The following is a 23,215-nucleotide window of genomic DNA, read 5'->3' as shown; positions in this document are numbered from 1 at the left end:
TACCTGTGCATGCTTGGATGATACTGTCAGACAAATTCACTAGATGTGCTTTATATGGAGTGAATCTGACAAAAACCTGGAATTTTAAACACAGTGAGAGACAGGAAAGTAAGGGGATGATTTTTTTCTATTCAGTGAGAGATTAATGTTTTTCCATCTTTTCCGAACAGTGTGTGGATTTAAATAAGTTGATTTGTGTTCTTTCGTTAAGTTTTCTTCTTTATATTGAAAAGTGACACTGACTGGACTTTATATGGTGAAGATTGTCAGTTCATGGTTGTGTATCATAGTCAGTTGGTAAAGGAAATTCAATGATAGTAGTTTTAATGTGATATTGCTGATTACAACATGTGTATGGGGCTGACACACCTGTGAAGGTAACTGGAGGATAGGGACAGGGAACAGACATCGCCAGCATCAGGTGAAATGATCTGTCAGAAAACGAGGACCTCTCCTTTTATATGACACACTCGCGGGATCAAATTAACATATTTAACTGTGTGTGTTTTAAATGTGGTATAGAAAAATCCATCTTCACAATAAAAGTATCATTTTTCATGCCCTTTCTTGCAAAGAGAGGGTTAATGTGAATCTGCATATAGGAATACCTGTGTGAAAAAAACATATTTTTTGAGACTGTGGCTATATAAAGTTTGACCTACATCCACTTGACTAGAAGTTTGGACAGTCTAAGAGTCGGGTTATTATCACTAAATTGGACTGCTATAAATAATTCATGAGCTTCGTTCTTAGGCCGTTAAGTTAGAGGAAGTGCACACTGTGTCTTGTTAGTACTTGACAATTCTAAATTGTAGTGTATTATACACCTAAGGTAGATAAGAGGCCAGGACCTGAGATACACACATGCTGAGAAGAGGGAGGTAGAGTTTTTCAACAGGTATAATAACACAGTGATTATGTGTTGGTGTCATACAACTGTATTTGGAGGAACATTTCCGTGAATGGGTGACTAAACAGTTTCATAATTTGTAATGACATTGGAGTAAATATAACTACTATGGACCTCTACATGACAGATTTTTTCAGTTGCTGCAGAATTGTGTACCAGCGATTTTGGATGACTAGTGTAAAAGTCTATGCAGGGTTTTCATTAATTGGGTCCCTGTCTGCTCCATCTGCTTCATTTAAAGGTATATTGGAGAGGAGACAAGGGATTGATTCCCTGTAACTGATCTATTATATTGATCCTCATTACCAGTTGTAAATCCACCAGAAGACCATTGACTTACAGGCTAGGGTTTCAGCAGCGGTCCAGGCGATAGATAAAGTATTGATGAGAGGTATTTTATAATGAAACAGAACTACCTTGTGTAATAAAAGCCATTACTCCAATCAATTTGTTCAATGATTGATGAAGGGAAAACCTTATATGTGTTCAATGTGATTGTTTGAGAAGCCAGGAAAGAGGTGCTTCCATTTCACCAGGGCCACTGTCCTCCCAACACATGTAGCCAGACAGCGGGAAACCTCGAATGTATTTCTAAATATTCTCTTCTGTTTCATCCGTGGATTAAATTGAAAACTGTTTGGTTTCCATATTTCATATCCGGCAACTTTTCAGTGTTTGCATCTGTCACTCCTTTTGAATTCTTCAAATAATTTCATGACCAGAAAAAAGAGTTGTATGGAAATTCTGCATACCAATGGCTTGAATTAGCATATATGAGCTGAAGTAAGCCAAATGGTGTAAATATATGTCCAAACTGGAGTCATTTGCATATTATGCATAATATTGTCTTCAGTCTCTATTGTGTAACATTATATCTGTATTCTGTGTAAGTGCCCATTGCGGATTTAACTCTGGATTTCCTTACGTTGTGCACATTGACAATGACAAGAGATTTCGCATCATTAGACTTGCGGTTACAGATGGACTAAACTATTTCTGCTCCGTTAAACTTTACACTAAGTGAACACTTTTCCCGTCTTTATAGAAGAATGTTGTGATGGTTTACAAGCTGTCTTTATAAGGATGTGATATATTGAACATTTAAGTGGATCCTACATTACTGTGTTTTCATAGTGTTTAGTCTTACAGGAGCATTATGGATTGGTCAAATTGTAAGGTGCGATATCGCGACACCTCTCGACTGGTGTTTCAGGAGTTACAGGAGAGACACCTGGTGGGGAGAAATTCCATGGTAGGTGTCCGCAGTCAATTGGTAACGGAAATCTTGTATACAATAATCGGGCTTGAATTAAGCATAATATTACTTATTGGGAGTTATCTTTAGGTTTGGCCAGTGTTACATGTAAGAATTGATCATCTACAATGTTGGACAAAATGTGCTTAGTTACAGTAAATCGGAGTTTTATCAAAAGGTTTGGGGAAAGAACCCCACTTCATACCTGTATTATAAATTGTATTAGGATCTATTTTGGACCTCAAGCATTCCATTCCAAATTAAGGAATAAATATTTACAGGGTTCAACAACTTTTTAAGATAAATGCTAACATTAAGAAATTCTCAGTTTGCCTTATGAATGACATTCAAGTGCTATTTAAAGAAACGAAACCCTAATAAGTGTACAACAAGATTTTTTCTTAAATAGTGCATTTGTCTTGTAGAAAATTAACATTCACAAAAATAAGCTTGGCAGACAATGAAATATCATGTGACAGATTTATGACTTGACTGCTTCTCCAGGATTTAATATTCATTGAGATTTCATATTTACACTGAACAGCTTAGATTACTGTCTCTGCAGCTAGATACGAAGGTTAATTGTTGTATGTGTACAAGTCTGAACATAGTCTTTCTACATTGACATTTTTTTTATAAATGACTATAGGTTTACTCGAAATTTGGTGCAGATAATTAATAACCCTTGTTATAATTGACAAACATTGTGCATCCTTCTAGACTGAAGTGACATAATCCATTACGTAAATCCCACATAACTGATTTCCTATCAGGACCTGGGTCTGCTGATCATAAGACAAGATTGATTCTAGAGACATTTATATCACAGCTGACATTGATACCTTCAATGAACAAATCAATAACTCTGTAAGAATCTTCACACAGACACCTGCTAGACAAAACAAAGCCAAATTCCTGCTTACTGCTATACTTCACAGAGTGTCAGACTTATATACAGTATATGTAATATTGAGGAGGGGCACCTGCTGAGGATAGATTCTCTGGTCAATGCCTGCTATCTTGACACATGGCTACTGAGTTTTTGGAGGGGGTGATTTTTTGGGGGGTATTAAGCTGTCAGTGGTAGGAAGCTGCAGGTGTTTTACAGATACACATCTCCTGAAATCATTAAAAGGTGTTGATGGAATTATTCAAGGGAGCCTTCACGTAATGGAGGTATTGTATCGATAATGATCGTCTTTAACTTAAAAAACCTTGAAAAATTGCCACTGTTTCTGCAGCATGGCGTCATAGTGAGAAAATTTGTTCTACCTGAAGCACAAGGCCTCATAAGATTTTAGTGTATTAAAAGGATCTTGATCTTAGATTAAGTGTCACATTGTCAACTTCGCTTTCTTCAGAAGGAGAACAAAGGTTGTATAGTCAGTGGTTGAGAACTATAGCTGGCTTAATTTGATAAAATTTTCCTCCATTATTTGCTATGATGCCCTCTGGCCGCTCTGTAAAGGCTAGTTTTCACCTGAGACAAATTGACCACACTTGTTCTTGTTGACGCTCTCAGTAGGGGACGAGCCATTTCTCTATTGTTTGTTCTAACTTTACTCATCATGGCTCTATAATGGTGAGCTGGAGATGCTATACAGTGCTAGCAGGGGAGAGTCAGGAAATTTAAATGGTCTGTGGTTAATTCTTGTTCAGGGTAGCAGTGTTTTTAATGCAGTGCTGGGTGGGACATTTACTGCCTTAATTACACACTTCAGTTCTTGTGGTCAAGATTTCAGATATCAAACCTGTCATCACACGAAAAATCAAGCATTTATTGATTAACTGTGTTATTTTGTAACCTTCAAGGCCTCCAAGTCAAAAAGGACAAATGTTGTAAAGCATGATATGCTTTAAAATGAGGATAATATGAAGATTATGAAGTTTATTTCCTATTTCATTTTGCAATTGATGGCCGATTGGGTTGAAAATTCTTGACCTGTCAGAATAATATTAATAATCATAGTATCATAACCTCTATGACAGAAAGACTTACTCATTTTAAATTTTGACATTCTTCATTTAGAAATTCTCAAAGGATGTGATACTTAATTTAGAACCCCCTACTTTGGGGTTAGGAAGAAGTACACTTGTATAGATACATGTATATCTCCTGGTTATTGACCAGCAGCCAGCTGCTTCAGTTTAACTTGAGATTCTGAAATTAGAAAGCTGAGTGTAAATGTGAACTCTTATGTTGACCTGTTAGGGACAAATACAAACATTTATCATAGGTTTAATCCTTTGATGATAGATCTACATGTATGTCTTCATTTAATACAGGGGGTCCCTCATCTCTCTGTTAAAGCTCTCCTACAAGCCACAAGTGGACACATTAAAGTCCTTGAAGGAGACAGTACATTGTGCTGGCTTAATAATATTTAGGTAGGGGGTCGTGTGAGAACCTTGTGATAGGGTTTATTTCTTATTTGTATATACTCTACGGTAAACACTGAACATTGGAGTGAATCAGTGTGAAAATATTGTGTTTTGGGTCATTTACTGTCAAAGAATTCACCAAACATAACAAGATTAGAATACTACTGAAGAAAATAAGAAAAAAACATTTTTGGAATGTTTGTAAGGGTTTTTTGGTTCATTTCTTTGTATGTTAAAATAAATTGTTAAACATTTGAAGTAGGGACGATAATCATTTACTATAGTCATTGGATAAATGGCCAGAAGAGAGAGAGAGAGTAAATGTTTACAGAATTTTGGGGTATCTACATTCTGTTTTCTTTATGAATGTCTGGTCTTTACACATAAATTTTAATACTAAAGATATGTGGCCTTGGGGGTCACAGAAAAAAATCTTCATTCCTCTATGCCTACCACACACTGTCAATATATCTTAAAGCTTGAAATTTTTGGTTTTCAATCTAATTGGATATAGGATTGACTTTTTCTTAGCCTTAATTATTGGTCGTTTGAAGACAAATTTTGGGAAACTACTCAGATTGTGCATTTCAAGGATCTTAAAATTTGACTGAATTAGGTACCTGCAGGTAAATAAATCTATAAATATAAATAAATCCTTCTACCTCTTAGGAAGTTGAACTACTAGCTGTCTTCTTAATTAATTGATGGGTTATGCAATCTTTATCTTATTAATCTAAGTATTATACATTTATTAGGAAGTATTACTGGCTGTGAGATTAAATATTGTACATTTTTTTGCTTTTGGCATTTGTTGCAGCCAAATACAGTTCTTACTTTCCCTAACTGGCCTTTTCTGATAGACTTGGCTTTTTTGTTTCACGATCTTCCCATTTTTTTAGTTTTTTTTTCTTTGCTTTTTAAGATAGATCAATCAAGACTTTTATTTTGGACAAAATGAGATTAAAAAGATTATCACAACACTTTGTCAGATGTGGATTATTATAAAGGTCAGATAAATATAGGATAAACATAAATTGACTTCTTCAAATACATCTGTTGAAGTTGTTTTATCAAAAGTCAATTTTCCTAATTTATTTACTATTAAAATATTTAAGACTTTCAAGTCTGTTACTTGTAAATCTAAATTCTTAAAAAAAAGTGAATGATTTATATTTAAAGTCCTCTCTTTATAGATATGCCAATTCATGACACTAAATCTTAGGAAAGGGGTACACATAGAATTGGACCCAAGTTTACTTGCTGGTGTTTAGGTATTTTCAATATTTAGTCAATGGCAATTTTCCGGTGACATATAAATTTGTCTAGACTTGGTGATAATTCCTTTTTATCACTAGTTCATTGCCTGTTAATTATGTACATGTATTAGACTGGTAGCCAATGCCCTTGCTTGATTAACTACCGTTAAGAGTTTTATATCTAAAGCATCATTAAATCAGGTTTAAACAGATTAAAGAAAACATGTAATGTTATATGCTTGATACACTTTAAAACATACAGAATTTTGTGTGAATTCTTTTACTGTTTTGTCAACATCAGAGTATCTTGTTTTTTCTTTACCAATATTGAAAATATTTTTATATTGAATTTTTATATTGAATTTTATAGATATAACATTTTCTTCTGTTTAAGAGAAAATGTGCATATTTCTGTTAAAAAATAAAAAAATGTATTTACATCAATACAAGTAAACCTTAGGAGTAATTTCTCAACAAATATAACCTAAAGGGTTGAATAACATTTAATTCTCTCAAAACCTGTTTCTGAAGTATTGGCATAATGACATGGGAATTAATACTTATGCCATTAGCAATGACAAAATTGAGCATTATGCTGCTGATACAGTGCATGTTGTCATTCAGTTTGATACTTTGTATGTAGTTCAGTTAGTACAGTTACCTGACCCCTGGTACAGTGAGTACATTTATATTGTGAAGTACACACCAAACAGGTGAGTTACATCACAGAATCCCCCAATAATGGAAAACTAATCCCCCTCCTGCAGGTAGGATTTGACAGTAAAGATTCTGTTATAACAGATATATAAATATCACACCATAATCTTATTTAGGCCAAATAAAACCTGTCTTGTAGCAGGTAATGTGTATCTCTGAGGTCTGATTTTATCATTGTGGTCACTTCTCTGTGGTCCCTGTGGAATCTGTCCAGTCATTGGATGACCACCTGTCTAGTACAGGAAAAAAGCACTACAGGGCTGTTTTCTTTTCATTGATGAGGTCTGATTTAGTCCTGATTTACACAAATAATGGGGCATTGATCGTGTCCATCTGTCCGGCCCTGCTACTGGTCTAGAAGTCTGATCTGCCCTGACCGTACACTGTCTGTCCACAGTTATTGACCGACGATCATCGTCAGTGGAGAGTATCTCTACATTAATGTGTTCGTTCCGAGGTGAAGGATTTTTTAATTAAAGACACAAAGACAATCAATGTCATTTATTTTTACCTTGTTCAAGGTTCACTGTATGAACTTTTCACAATCCATCAATCACTGTTCTCTAGCATCAGGTTGTTTGTCTACTTTTGTCAGTTATTTGTCAGGCAAAGCAATGAAATCATGGAGCAGAAAAAGGTTCTCATGTGAATTAGAATCAAAAAGGTTAACAAAATGAACCCCCCCCCCCCCCCCTTTTAATAAACATTAAAATAAATGTATGGTGACATTTTGAAAAGATGCGATTGAAGGGAAATTCCATGATATGTATTTGTCTGTGTAGACACGTATCTAAAATTGGAATTCTGATTTACTAAATATGCTAACTGTTATTGTTAAAATAAGCTAATCAGATCTATGCAAAGGTGATAATTAAATTTACACCATGTAAGGTTTATTAAGCACAGATTGGACATTGATACAGTGTAGTGTACCTCTTTTTACTTTTACTTATCCTAGACAGTGTTATAACGTTTATTAACTTGTGTTATTTATAACTACCTGTCGGCCGGCTGCACTTTGCCGCTGATTAGAATTTATAAACAGATTCTGGGTATGGGCTGCTGTAGGATCAAGGCCAATACATATTTTACTGTATTCAGTTTATGCAAACCATTCATTTTAGATTGTTTGTTTAGTAATATTCATCTGCTGGCTTCTATTGTTATGTCTATTACCTTGTGATAATGTAAAAAGGGAGGAAAGAGAGTATTCAAAGGAGTTGATCAAAAATTAATTTAAGGGAAGCAAGATTCTTACTAACATGTAAACAGAGGTAAATACCTGAAGGACCAGTAAGGTCTGGTGGAATGTCATGGCCCTAGTGCTCTGTTTCCAGGTAAAAATGAAGTTCTGGTCTTTGATTTGTTGATAAAGTTGTTTTTCATATGGTGGTTTGTTGACTTGTCTTTATTGAAAAAACACTTTGGCAGCAGTGATTGTTTTATTGTTCTTGGAGAGTCAACACTGGGGTCCATCATTGGGTCATTAGTATCAGGAAATTGGAGTCAGCGGGAGAAAGTTAAGACATTCCTGTAGTGTAGTTCAGATTCCAAGGGGCGATTTATCAGCCACCTCAATGTTATGTTCAGGTGTATAAAAAAAAACATGTGACTTGACTTAGATTTATAGGGACATTTTATATGGAGAAAGGTTATGGAGTTGAACGTTGTTCCCCTAAAAAAATTGATACTGTCAAAAAGGTACAGTCAGGAAGGTTTTTTCAGTAAATATTGTACCTCATGGATCTTTATTTTATATGTCCCCCTTCCAAGAAGGGAGGGTATATTGCTTTGCTGAGAGACTAGCAATTTTCCACAAAAAAGTTCTGTTTTAAAGGTTGCACATATTTGAAATGAAATTTGGTATGTACATATTTATCATGAGAACACAAATCAATTCTTTATTTTATTTATTTATACAAAAGTAATTTATATTACAGTCAAGAAGATTTTTTTCGGTGAACATTGTACCTGATTGATGTTTATTTTTTTTTAAATATAATGATATTGGATTCTAAGCAGGTGGTATATATCCACTCTCTGATCTGCAATGATGTAAATGGGTCATTCAATTTTTATAGCACTCCACTAAGTGACACATTTTGTCCTTTTTAATGCTATATTTTCCTTGTAAGTACAGCCCATTAAAGTAAACATTTTTGTTGTAAGGTGTAACATGACAGTTTAGATTAGATATTGATATGGTGTATTTGAGTTGGTTATCAGTTACTTCTATCACCTTGTTATTTCTGCTTGGATCAACAAGGCCACGATTATTATAGCATAGAGGTGATATGTTAAAAATGCACTCTTGTTATGAAAACACAGGTTAATGAAACCAAAATAACTTGTACTCATTACGAGTAACATACACTAATATAGCAAATATAAATAGCCTGTTCCATATATAGTAATTAACCAAAAGTATTCAGTAGGAAGAGCACAGTAAGAGTTGCTGCCCTTTGAATGTTAAAAATGTGACAATTTTAAATCTGTTTTTAATACTGTTCTATTTTTATTTTTTCAGAAGTTTTTTGAGTTTGAGCTCCAGCCTGCTGCCTCTGAGAGTGATGACAGAACCAGCTATAACTCCAACAAGGACCTAGTGGACAGTACCCCCACCACCCTAGATCCTCTCCCACAGGTAAACAGGGAGGACTGTGTCCCTACCACTCCGAGCTTCCTCCCGCCCGTGGACAGGAGTGAACATCTGATTCAGCAGACTCTCAAGGAACACAAGGCTCTTCACAGGTCTAACACGACCCCAGATCTACCACAGCATCATCTCAAGATACAGCGCAGTGTTAGTGTCGGGGGGTATTATCCCGAGGAAAACTATAACTTCTACAATGAGAATAATAGTTTTAATCCAAGAAATGAAAATGTGAATGCCAGTCAGACGTTAAACAAATCGTTAGCAAAGTCAACCCCTAGTCCTCGTCATAGACGAAGCTTGTCAACCACAGCTGTTCAGACTTCATTTGATGAAAACAGTAACCCTTTTGAAGATAATATTCCAGTGCCAAGCAGGTCTAGTAAACATGTTACACAGGGAACTAACACCACAGATTCCTTAGAAAGACCAAGGAAACGAAACAAAAGCAGTGGAGATGTGGCCAGCAAAGCCCCAGCTAAGAAACCCACAAACTTCCCACAGAAGTTAGTCAGAGGGAAAAAGATGGGGACCTATATCTATGATCAGTCGCCAGAAATGCAGGTGTTGGTTGCCTCCACCAGTCCTGTTTTGTTTCGCAGGAAACCTTCCGCTAAAGGTAGAAATCGCCCCCGATTGCCAGCCAATGAGATTTATTGTAACAATACGCAGAACATGATCAACAACATGGATACTGTTGAAATGGAGATGGAATTAAAAAGGCAGGAAGAAGCATTTCTGAAAAAGGATGTGTCACAAACATGGCATGGATCAACTGCTAATAAATGGAAGATTTTGTATGCCCCAGTTGCAGAGCAACTTAATAACAGACATAATGAAAATGGTTATCAAACACTTCCTTCTAAAACATCACTTCTAGATGAGATGCACAAGAAATACTGTGCTTATCAGTACAAGAATAAGAACTTCATCAATGTTGATATGAATGGAACTCTTCCTCTGAAGTTCCAGTCCAGCCCCCCACCCCCTGATCGTATGAAGTCCCGCTCCTGGCTCCTCCAGCATTACACGATCCCCCTCCCCGTGTCCTCTTCCTCATCCTCCCCCGACAGTCCCGAGGAAAATAAAAAGTTAGGGAACAAGCAAGAAGGCTAGTACTTCCCCTAAAGAACAAGTCACTAGTAGTGAGACTGAAGGACAGGTATCCAGTCCTAGTGAAGAGGAAAAAGAGGGCCAGGAACCAGACAAACAGCCAGATGAACCAGTCCAGATGAGGAAAAAGACTCCTGTGACGGTAGGTCTTGTAACATTCATGGAATTTATTCAAAATTTATCAATCAGCTTTAAAAAAAATTAGAAAAATATTTTGCATTGAATTCTATGTATTATTTGATTCATACACCAATAATAGCTTCCTTTAAGAGAGATTTTTTAAGTAGAATGGAGCTTATGATACATATTCACCCAAAGCCAGCAGCATTGCTTTTAGCATCTAAAAAAGTATTTTAAGCAGCTCAAGTTCTCATGGCCTGCATACAGTGTTTTTTTATAAGGAGAAGGAAAAGCAACTCTTACGTGCCACTTGCAAGCCAAGAAAAGTGCTTGCAAAGGGAGATAAATACCCTTTTTAACAAAGTTCCAAATATTCTTATGATTAGCAGAATATTATTACAGGAATGGAAATTTGATATAGCATCCAAATGAATTGGTATTTATCCCATTAGTTATCACTTTGATCAAATGATATGATTCTTGATAACCTTTGATTAAATTTCTGACTTGTACTTTTTATAACATGGCATGTCACAGCTGTAGTACGATGTTTTTTATTTAATATTTTTGGAGGAATTTGGAATGCCTGTGGTCTAACATAAGAATGAATCAGCTGATATTCTAAACTGGTTTACTGGCGAGAAGTTAAACACTGTCTATTATTCTTTGTTTTTGATGTCGGTTTTTCTGCAGCATTTGTTTGCATGTTAAAGTGCTCTTTTATTTGAAGTGGGTGTTAATGGTCACATTTGTAATCTTGTGTGATTTTTAAGGGAGGTATCATGTATTAGAAGAAGAATTGTGAATGGAAGTCTTAGGACCCCACACAGTATGCGATTTACAAAAACATCAGTTTTGTAGTGAGACTGTTTAATGCTAGAGAGAACAAGGGAAGACCTATCCGTATCTAATTCGTGTTAAATGTAGCTATTTTAAAAAGCTAATTTTGATATTTTTGGTTGATAAGAAGTAAATTTACCCACAATTTAAACTGTAAAGGTTAAATTATATGATAAATTGCATGCACTGATGTATATCTTGTATTCAGATTTTTGTAGAAGAGCAGTTACCCTTGTGCATTAAGAAAACAGTTTTGTAGGATTACTGGTAATCTTTTTTTTTTTTTTTTTTTTTTTGAAAATAACATTTTAGCTTGGGAATTTTAAAGGGGATAAAATACTAAGAGTTTGAGGTTGTGCAGTACATGATAGGATTAAATTGGGGATATGTTTTACGGAGGTTAAAGGTTGTGCAGTTTATACTAGGATTAAATCATTAACAAGTTGTATAAGTGGCTCCTTTATAATTCTCTAATCTCATAATATATAAATAATCAGAGAAATTTTACTGTGAGATAATGTGTAAGCAATAGTGTATTAAATGATTAAATTTTCTAGATTATTTTTCCAAAGCTGGTTTAATTTGAAGATTTTGAGTTTTGGAAATAGAAAGCCGAGTAGTCTAATACTGACTAAAGGACAAAAGGCCAAAACAACGCATTATTAGGGTATTGTTACATAGTGAACTGCTTAGACCCAGGTGATTTAAAAGATTAGCAGTTTAAAATATCTGTGTGCCTGATAGACAAAGCTTTGTGGTGTTTAATCAGGAGACGCAGGCTGATTTCAGTGGTGTGTGGTCACTGACTCCTCAGTTAAAACCATTTAAACCAATCAGGGCACTGCACATCTGATTGAGATATAAGGCCTTATCTCTACATACACATAATTGGCAAATTTAGTTTCTTGTGAAAACAGTGAATAGCATAAGCAAATATTCACTCTGCAGAATTTGGCAGAATATTCCACTTTGTTTTTGCTTCAATCAGCAGAACAGTATTGACATATCATAGATATTTCATTGACCTAAGAATTTTTACAATGGGTCAACAACAAGTTCTGTTTTAGAGGGTCCAGATAGATTTTGGCCCCTGATCGTGGAGGAGTAGGAATTTATCAATTATATATTCGGGTACAGTACACAGAATGAAAGGGAAGCCATCCCCTATTTACCCGTGTTATCATGCGATATGAAAGCCCTTTTAACTTGGACAGATTGTGAATTGTGAATCAAGCATTTAAGAGGACTAATCGCTTAGAATGGCAGAACTTTGTTACTTTTTCAAATCTCTGACCATGCTTTATGAACCCGCTCGCAAGAAATTCCAGGTAAGGCAGAAAAATTAGGTATTCAAGTACTATGTACTGTATACTGCATTTGTATATATAAATGTGAGCATTTTCTATTAGAATTCTGTCTATTATTTTTAAGAGGTATTTTTAAACAAATATTGATTGCAGTGCAGAGGTTTCGTGAGAAATAACAATTTCCCAGATCGCAGTTTGGTAATCGTTATAAAAATAAGGCTAATTTTATTAGTTTTAGAGTGCAGATGTGAAATAAAGTAATTTTTCAGTATGATAAAATCAACCTCATCAAAGACAACATCCTGTTTTATTAAATAAATCCTGTTTTACTAAATAATTATATTAATGTTCCATTGGCAGACTCAAACACTCTTTAAATTATCATGATAAAGCACTTTGTTTTCACTTTCAAAGTAGACCATTAGTTGCAATATAGTCACTTTGGTAAATGATGTATTAAATATAATGGTTAAAACACCAAAAGTACATTGCCACTGATTTAATAATCATCCAATTTTTTTTTCATCCACATTTTATTTTGAGGATTTTGTATGCTAATGAAGGTGCACCTTTATCTGTTAAAACTATAAACCCAGGTCTTGTTTGTGGTTTATTGTATTCTGTTATGTTAGTACCACTCCAAGACAGGTAGTTGACCCTGATGTTTTGAAATGTAAGAGTCAAGATCAACACGTTACATACAAACAGAATGTAACAGTAACACCCCACTGTATGTAAATCTGTCAAAAGCTGGCTCTGTATTCAGGGGAGACAAGCACTTCATAGAACTGGACCTCGATAACAAAAAAAAAAAAACTCTCTCTTAGACTCTCTCCCTCCAATTGTGTTGGAAGACTAGTAACATTCCTTAGTTATTAACGTTGAAAGCGCTTATTTAAAAGTGAAGAGATGTGAAAATAACTCCCAAATTATGGGTCAAGAATAAGTACTTGTGTCTTAATTGACACAACAATGCCACGATTAGGGGGGTGTTTTAACCTTATGTAGAGGGGTAAATATTTAACTAAAGCATTGTCAGGGTTTGTAGGGGGTGGACATATGTATGAAAAAAAAGTATATCACATGTATTTGTTAACTTTTTATCATATTCAAAACTTTAAATAGATTTTTATAGTCCAAAAATCTCGTATTTGAGTATATATATGCATGGTAGAATTTAATTTTTCTTTCATAAAGATTAAAAGCATAATTCATAATCCAATTTGAGAAGCAAATATAGCTGTCTGAAGGCTTAATTAAGGATACAAGGACACATTTTTATTGGAAATTTTGTGGATTTTCAAAGAGCATTTCAAATAGATCAATTCAATACCAAAAATGTGGACCACGGGTAAACGGAAATGTCCAGTCATCGCTTTGTTGACACAGCTCCTGATACGTAAACTGATATTGTTTGTGAGCTAAGATTAGGTCCGGGGCTTCCAAATTCCATTTTAATGCAATGTTTGAAAGTGATCTAAGGAAACTCTCACCCTTCTTTTGATTACTAAGTTTGCTTGGATTATTTTTTGAAAGCAAGTCATGAAGTTATTTCAAACTCTGCCACTAAGTAGCATTATGTAATGAAGTTGAAATTTGTTTTGCCCATGTGTTTGCTTTTTAGATTTGTACAAGTTTGTATGTATGTGAAGCAATTAGATAAACCCTTTTGGTAGGATATGGCACTACTACAATACAATGCTTTGAAAACCTTAAGTTGCTGTGCATGCAATTTAAAACCATAGCATTTTTTTATATTTAGTATTTTTTCTGGCAAGGAAAAAAAATTATTGATTTAAGTTTTATTGTTTTAAGTTCCATCAAGAATTTTTCACTCATCTGAATTTCACTGAGATGCCACAATTTGCCGGTGGAAGAAGGGCTGGTAATTCAAACCTATACTCAGCTCTTGCAGCCTCTGAGCAGGGAAGGATCTTTTTTATGCCAGCTAGTACTCTATAATATTTCTATCATAATATACACATGCATACAAATTTATGTTTATCTTAAATTGAATTTAAGACCAAATCATGTTTAATTATTTATTTCTTTAATCTTAATTTATTTACCAGTATGTAGGTGATTTGTTGATTTAAACAATGGTAAGATTTTTATGTTGAACTTTGCGAAACATATTACGTACCTTTACCTAAATAAACAGGCATTGTTTTACGCAGACATTGTTCTTATATGACACTGAAACTTGAACTCTGCCAGAAATACCAAAGATTTTTAAAGTTGGTTACCCTTAAAAAATCTGAGTGACACTTTAAAACAATGAAGGCAAGGGGTAACAGGTGGTTGGTTTTCCGACAGGAAGAGATTTAGGAGAAAGATTATCTGCAACTTATACATGGTGTATGCACAATATACCTATAAATGTTATTTTCAAAACCAGTTTTTTGTTCATAGTGAATTTAGAAGCTGGGGATTATTTTCAAGAGTATGTTTATTTGAGAAAATATGATACTCGCGATGATCACAAAATTTGCACTGGTAAGTAGATAATGAAAAGTCATGGTGAAAGTGAACGTCTCAGCCAAACACCCAGGGAGTCTGATAAAAAAGAAACGTTATTTGTTCTTGACTTTATTTGGTCAGAGTAAAGCACATTTGATCCCTTTAGTTTTCTCCGGCTTATATGAGATTGAAAATGTGTCACAGGAATTCGGTCTTTCTTTTTTACCTCTTTGATCATGTCTTAGACCAATGCTAAAAGAAACTAAGAAAATGATGAATTCTATTAAGTTATATTTAATTTCAAAGGGGATTATTTTGAGTTATATGTAATTTTATTCAACAATGGGGATTAAACAATGACAGGACATTTTTAGTACATGTATGTAGATGTACTTTATAAATGGAATCTGTATTCAAACTGGCAGTCTACGTGAAAGTTTAAAATTTTTACAGGACAAAATGTCTGGTAAAAATAAAATTTTTACCAGACCGAACAATTTCATACCAGACCGACTTTTTTTGCCTTTAAAATATATATATGATACTAAGATTAAGAGGTGGGATGGGGTTAATTTTCACTGTGAAATTTAAGCATAAATAAATCTTAAATAAATACAGAGTGAAATAGGAAAGTTATCTACTTATAATTTTCCTTTGTAAAAGATATCTATTTATACAATTGCATGCATTTTTTTTCTTCATATTTGACTTATATACAACATACGCTGTATCAAAGATTTTCTTAAATTTAATATGCACTTTCAATGCATATTTATTTTTCCTGAAACAATTCATTATGGTTACTCAAGTCAATAATCATTTGAAAATAATTTCCAAATCGAATCTACGTATGAGCTATCTAAATATTTTCCCATCTACGTATGAATCAAAGATCTCTAATCCTTGACAGAGGAAATTCGAATTAGAATAAAAACGATTTTGTAATACATAAAAATTAATCAGGTATTACTGCAAAATTGGTCAAATAAAGGATATTTGTGGGGATTTTGACCTTGTGTACCTATTAATTTAGATTTACTTGGCCTTATTTTTTATCGGACATTTGGTCCTGTATACTGAAATTTTTTACCGACCCGACCTAAATTTTACAAACCGATTTCCGGTGACTTTCGCATAGACTGAACTGGTTATTTCCTCAATATTTTATTCTCACAAGAATTTGTGGCTGATTAGAGATGGAATTTGTTATTGATTTTCTTTCACTGTTGGATTTTGATGATTGGCCATTCTAATCCCCCTTCCACCTACTTTAACTCATATGGACAAGATCCAAAATGGTCATATCAGCAATAATAAAAGTTAGAGCAGTCCAAAGTCCAACTTGATTTTATTTTTTCACACAGCAGTTTTATTTGTTTCTTTATTCAATTTGTTAAAATTGAACTGTCCACATTATTTTCTCTCCAATTTCATCAATTGTCAATATTTCATGTACCAGTATTGTATAAATAAATATGCCCCCCCCCCCCCCCCCGTTTAAGAACTAATCAACCCTTAGATTGGAAATTGATTGTTTTTCACCTTTTTTCATTCCGATGCAGAATCTGCCCATCATAGTAATTAATATTTTGTAATAAACTGTCAGTTCCTTATTCCATGTTAGGGGTTTCATAATTTTGCTTGAGCATCAATTACGGTTCACAATAACCATTTTACATATATAGTTTTCTCATACTGTCAGAATAAATGAAATGCTTGGCATTGTAAATTTTTGTAAAAACCTCTAACAACACATTTATTTCATTTAAACTGCTTGTAAATAGTGCAGTGCTCTTAATTTTACACCTTCTAACGAATTGTGATTATAGGCCATTACATGCAAAAGGTAAAACAGACTTATCTCTCAAGTTTCACAAACCTATAGACCAGAGAAGCAGCCAAGCAACAATACATGGCCAATCCATTGTGCTAGGTGTCAGTGCCAAGATACAAATGGGGGAAGTAACAAATAGATCCCCTTGTTTTTTACACAGTTATCTACTTCTAGTTCTTTTTTTCCTTCTTTTTTTTTCTTGGAGAAGACAGCTGACTTGAGAAAGTTAAAGACAAAAATTTACCTACCAGAATCGAGAAAATAAATATTCTCAGGATTAAAAAAAAGGGTTGCAGACCTTAAATAAAAAAAACAAACATATGTACATGATATTCAATCTAGCTTTATTGCTGTATGGATTTCAACATAATTGTGCAATATTGTTAATTATGCACCTGATATGGTTAATCTCCTTCATTTGAGAACCCGAGTTCTCTGCAGTTTTTGTCCTTACAGGTGGCATAAGCTTACATGCCTGTAGTTTGTATTTCATTATTAAAGAGTTTGTTCTGTGTCAAATGAATGGCACTTGTAACAGAAGATTTTGAAAATGAAGAATTTATCCCCAGATGTATTCTAAAGCAACCACTCTTGTCTTGAGAGTTATGAAGTGTGGACATTTTCCCCAAATGGTACACAGGTTTAGGTTTTGCACTTGTGCTGTTAAATTATGGATCTTTACTTGTATCACAGCAAAACAAATTTGTAAATCTTTAGAGCAAATGTTTGAATATGTAAAAAAAAAAAATGTGGACTATTTTGGGGTGAAAATTTGAGCATGCTAGGCCATTGTGGTGTCAACCACTGCATGTCATTTGAAGGGTGCTAGAGATTCCACTCCTTGAGAATTTATTTGAAATCTTCATTGATTTATTCTTTTTACTTGTAGAATGTACAGAGGGCAAAGTCAGAAGAGGGTAAGTTGTACTCTTATCTTCTAACTTCCAAATTTGGACAAATATAATATTTTTTTTAAAGAAAATATATAATTGATGATCAGTACAAAGGTAATTAATATTATCTCCCTTGATCATAGATTTTCATAGCATTTGTCTCCAAATTTGATTTGCTTATGTAAATATGAATATCAGAGAAGTTTTGGATGAGGAAAGCAGCTTTCAGAAGAAGGTCCTACATTTACAATAAAAAGTTAGTTATAAGGATTGCATTTCCTAATGAGACCAGACATTGGCCTTGAAGGTAAGTTGGAAAGTTTTCAGGTGCTCAACTTCTACGTTTAATGTACATGTCCCTCAAATAATGCAAACTGCCACTTAATGCAATATGCCTGGTTGTGTAAGCCAAGAAGAATATAGTTTTACATGCAGAAGATCGTGACAGAGTGGTGGGTTTGCTGGATAAAACAAATATTTATCAGACATCACTGCCAGATACAATGCTCCTTTACTATCCGTCTAAACAACTGTGATGCTGATGGCTTCTAAAGATGTCTTCATTTTCTAAACAACCACCATGCTGATGTGTTGTGAAGTGGGCCTGTGCTCGTTTTCTGTATTCAATATCAGGACAAGGCTGAAAAATCCTGGACCAAAGGAGCACATGTTGTGGAATGTGTCAGAGAAAGGTAGGGAAGGAGTTATCTCTCTTGGAGACCACATGGTGTTTGAAGCATTAATCAAATGATCATTAAGAAATTTTAATTACATCATTAGTCCAGTCTGGGTGAATAATATCTCGCCTATCAAGTGGGGACTCCTTTTAGAGTCAGGAAATCCCCACCGAGTAATGGGGGACATGAAACAAAAAGTATTTCTTTACGTAGATAAACAGGTTAGTCTGTGTCAATATTGAGTTTGTTCTGTGTCACTCTGATTAGAGAGAAAGTGGCTTTTTGTAGAGTTTTGGCATTCCGAACACTGTCCTAAATAACCTGATCAAGAGTGTTTGTCAACTAGAGCTGGAATACATGCCGGTGGAGTGTAGCCTTCAGTTTACCTAATTTACAGACAGAATATTTCTTTTTCACAAACTCAGTGTTAATTCCAGAAATCTTTTAGTACTTTTTGACCTGATTTAAAAAAGCATAGTCATGCTGGTAATCCGACTTACAAATTAAATGTGATTAAAGTAGATTACACTCCTGGTAAATGAAGGACATAAATATTTGCTTGAACTCTCCAAAGTTTTGTTTTTCTTCATTAAAGGAGATCTGTATCTTATCGTTGAAGTACTTTCCTGGCATTCACTGTGTAGGATATGGGACAGGGTTTCTTTTTCTGGACTGCTGCAGATCAAAGAAGGTGTAATAGGTTAAGATACCTGTGTTTACCTGCATGAGACATGCTACAAACATGATAACACAGGTTCATGGATATCACAAGAAATATGATTATGCAGCATTAGATATTACCCCCTTGGTTGTGTACAGGAGATTAAAGATCTCCAGTGTTTATGAATGACCTTGACCTCATAGTGACCTTTAGATCAATTTTGATTGAAAATCCAAGCTTATCCCTGTCCAATCCATAAACTGTATTGGATCTGCCGACAGGGGTACTAAAGTGTATACCTAAGTAAATTTATTGCCAAAAATTTTAAGGATATGTCCTAGCAGATTTATTTTAAAGTACTGGTTAAGAAGGTTGGGTTCAAAACTGTGACATTCCATGAGGCATCTAGAATCAAACTCTGCAAATTGGCAATTTATTTATACAGCGAAAGGGAAAACAGAATGTAAGTTAAAGAAAATGGATATTCCACTAGGAATTTAAAAATTATATCATCCATTAAAAAATAAAAAATTGTATAAGTTGCTTTTTTGTAATCAGCACATATTGAGTTATCAGAGAAAGCAGAGAGAAAGAGAGATGTCTTCCAGAGGAAACCATTGTTCTGGGAAGTGGTTTTAGTTGGACTTGTAGATTAAATGTTTCCTGCTTGAACAGCAATGACTATAAAACCAGTTAGCTGTTTCATCCTTAATCAGGCCAGTGATATCCTGATGATAAGAAATCACAGGTTTCATATAAGATGTAGGAGATAACACGCAGACAATGGCCCATCATTACAGGAAGTAGATTATCTGAAAGTTAAGGGGAGATTACTCCATCAGGGTATGAAGTTGTATTGTTTTATGACATTTGTGGCAGTTTTACGCTGTGTGCATTTTTTAAAGGCAATTAATTTTTTATAAAATTTAATCTGGCCCTACCACATTGAATGTTGTTTCATAGTTTTGGCCTGTCTCTTTAACATTAATAGCCATGTACAGTGTACTTCAATACTGGTATTGACTTATTATTTTAATTCATAAAGTTTAGCTTAGACTCTAGATTCCATTAATTCACTTCAAAGAAGAAAAGAAAATTTACTTAATGATTGTTTTTACAACCAGAGTCTGAAATTTTGCAATATTTATACACATGTTGCTTGCTTAAGTGACGTTAGCTTTAATATTTTGCTTTGTCATTTATTCATCAACTTAACATTCTTAATTTTGATAAAACATTTAGACTTGTTTGATACTCAGGACTTGTTATAACCATGCATGGGGGTATCACATTCTAAGATACACACTTGATGGCTGTTACATAAGTAACTAAACAGTGGGATATTTCTTTCTCAAGCAGGTGGCCATGTTGACAATTTTTCTTTGTTAATAATCCAAATTATACTTGTAGCAAATATTTGAGAGAAAAGCACCTAAAAAGTCAATAAAATTGAGATTCAACTTGACCTGCAGTTGCTTTTCAAGCATTTCGACATTTATTGAGTGAAGTATTGCTTATGTAATATCGTGGATTATATCAGATTTACTCAATGTCTCAAGTGCATCAGCCAGCAAATCGTAACTTTCCGGAGGTAACTTATTTTAGATTTAATGTTTCACAATACTTTGGGCATCTATTTTATACACCATAAATCTGTTATATTACTTCAAATGATAACTGCTTATTTGCTCCCCCATTTGGTAAATCATTGGCCCTACACGAAATCGCTCCTATGCAATACAGTTGGTGCCCAGTGTACTATTTGTTACAATTTTCCATCAATAAAGTACAAAATTCTGGAAATTCATAGCTGTTCTAGTTGAGTGATTTTATTTGATGTATAATTTGCATTTTCTTTGCCTTTGAAAGCCTAATTTGTATACAAACAAAGGCAATATTTACATACATATAAGAGGCCCCAGAAAGATCCCGAGTTCAACATTGCAGCAAACACCTGTTGTAAGTGGCCCCCTCTCCTCACAAATTGTTTTGTATGTAGATAGCATAATTAACCTTCTAACACACCAAAAGGAACCTGTTATATTCAGAAGCCTCTTTGATACATTTTTCTGATTCTGGAAACACTTAAAAGAAGAAAGCTGGAGAGCCCCAGAGCCATTAATATGATACATTTGCTCATTTGATCTAACCTTGTATATAAAGGATTATTAAGAGGTTAAAATGATGTAATCATAATTGAGAGTTTATCATCAAAGTCCTGTGTTTATCTGAGTAGAGGAGAACCAGCCCTTGTATTGGGTGAGTTCCGCTGAGAAACGGTCTTTTTCTCACAGACTGTAGGATCTCATTGCCAGAGCCTGGTGATTATCTGTAGATAAATATGGCCACTTACTAGAATCATTTAATAACAGGATTATATGGACAGCTATAGGACTAGTCAAAACAAGAACTAGTGGATGGGAACTAGTAGTACAGTGTATCTAGTTATCTCCCCTGGTGAGGTGGCCAATGTCAAACAGGTGTGATATAGGTATATAGATATGTACAATGTGCAATCAACAGGTGGATTTCACCTATTTCTGCAGACAATAGAGCTTCCTCTATATTATGGGACGGTCTTGGATGGATTTTCCTGGTCAGTACTGGAAGGTTTGCTGTAGATTTTATAGTCTGTGACTGTTACATCTGTTACTGTGTGTACAGACAGACCGCTGGATGGTTTTATGGCTTCTGGAGAGAGTTACTGATATAATTTGTAACAGGTGCTGTGTCCAGGACAAGTGATGGAGAGAGAGTGTGGGACTTGTATGTGTGATTATAATTACACACCTCAGTAAGCGGAGAATATTTTAATACACAGACAATTGAAATATATGTCACGGTCAGTTAAGACTTGTTCAGGATACAGGTTGAAGATGGACAATATGGAGGGAGTATCACCTTCTCCGATTTCATTCCTCAGCCTCACAGTAATACAATATCGACTGTAAACAATGGCATGTGGAAATCACAAGTGGACACGTAGCTTTAGTGAAAAAATTCAAGGATTTAGGCGTACCAGCTTAGAAGAGCTCTTGGGTTTGCAACGGAACAGAAAGATAGCAGGTATTGTTTGTGAATATTCATAAAGGCGTATTTAGACATGCGATGGAATTTTAAATGGCAGGGTATGATTAATTGCTGCTTAATTTACTGTTAAGTCCAAAACAAAGAGCTCCACCCAGATCAAATTGAGATATCAAGTGATGTAGTCTCAAATTGTTTCCAAATATGAACCAAAACAATGGGGGCTTAGGGAGTATAATTGAAGTGTGTGCTTTTAAGAAAAAAATTAATGTACGGAAAACATTCCAGAAATGGCAGCCGTTATCTGGATTTCTTTGTAAATCCTGGTACCTTATTCTTTTTGGGAATTGAAATTCCTGAAGGTATGAAAATCGGTCTGATTTACGATGTTATAAATATCTTGGAGAGAACTTGACTTTTTAATGTGTTTGTGTGTCTAAGGAAAAAATATCACTTGTTTGACCACTGTGGTCTGGTTATAGATAGATAACCAACATTGTAACAGGAGATTAATAAAGGCTTGAGCCCCGATATGGAGCCATTGTGTTTTACATCAAGTCTTTTAATGTTTATCTTCCTCATATAAATTGTTTTATTGACCTCTCATAAAAAGCAGAAAATAGTTGTGGGTCAAGTAGCTGGTGAATAGAACAAAAGGGGCCAAATTCTTTTTTCACCTTTTGGGGGAGGCCATGATGAAGACAAAGGAATGTGCTGATAAGTCGCTAAGTTTAGGGCCGTGTTATGTAAGACTGTATAAAGTGGGAACAGGACAAGATAGTGAAATATTTTCTGATATTCTCTTCTCCCACTCTTGATAGATAAGCACTTTTTCCCTCCTATTGAAGAGTGCACAATTGTGTTGGTCATGTTCTAGGAATACTTAGTTGTATTGATTCAGCATCTTGAAATTTGATAAATTGTTGGCTGTCCTTGGGTGTGTTTACAAGGTAGATATATTTTACAAGTCTTTATTTCTAGCCTCCAAAGTGAGTCAGGGTTAATTTAATACATGCATGCTAAAGAATTTAATATGACTTTGTGGTTAACCTTGATAGCAGTGAGTCTCTTATAATGCTTTGTTGATGGTGTTGGCCACCATTGAAAAAA

The 23,215-nt window shown here is 34.6% G+C and overlaps 2 protein-coding genes across 10 annotated transcripts in view; both read left to right on the top strand.

Moving 5' to 3' along the window:
• Nucleotides 1–10,289, top strand: part of LOC134270345 (uncharacterized) — a 29,033-nt gene extending 18,744 nt beyond the window's left edge. For 2 of the 3 annotated variants that reach the window (XM_062752577.1, XM_062752576.1), the window contains one exon: nucleotides 9,048–10,289. In XM_062752577.1, coding sequence (XP_062608561.1) covers nucleotides 9,048–10,289 — 1,242 coding nt within the window. Of the gene's footprint in view, nucleotides 1–1,082; nucleotides 2,163–9,047 lie in introns of those variants that run through there. The other variant, XM_062752578.1, reaches the window with a different exon arrangement.
• LOC134270344 (stAR-related lipid transfer protein 13-like) overlaps nucleotides 10,284–23,215 on the top strand; it is a 43,920-nt gene continuing 30,988 nt past the window's right edge. The window contains exons 1-2 of one of the 7 annotated variants that reach the window (XM_062752572.1): nucleotides 10,284–10,428; nucleotides 17,737–17,764. In XM_062752572.1, coding sequence (XP_062608556.1) covers nucleotides 10,405–10,428; nucleotides 17,737–17,764 — 52 coding nt within the window. In that variant the 5' untranslated portion in view covers nucleotides 10,284–10,404. Of the gene's footprint in view, nucleotides 10,429–12,462; nucleotides 12,575–17,437; nucleotides 17,480–17,736; nucleotides 17,765–18,305; nucleotides 18,433–21,353; nucleotides 22,145–22,340; nucleotides 22,468–23,032; nucleotides 23,056–23,215 lie in introns of those variants that run through there. The other 6 variants (XM_062752568.1, XM_062752570.1, XM_062752567.1 and 3 more) reach the window with 6 other exon arrangements.

Source organism: Saccostrea cucullata, unplaced genomic scaffold, assembly GCF_032062105.1.
Source record: "Saccostrea cucullata isolate Sc308-1 unplaced genomic scaffold, CSIRO_AGI_Scuc_v1 ctg203, whole genome shotgun sequence".
NCBI classification, from domain to species: Eukaryota; Metazoa; Mollusca; class Bivalvia; order Ostreida; family Ostreidae; genus Saccostrea; species Saccostrea cuccullata.
The sequence above is the reverse complement of the archived record's forward strand: the minus strand, read 5'-3'. Positions and strand labels throughout refer to the sequence as shown.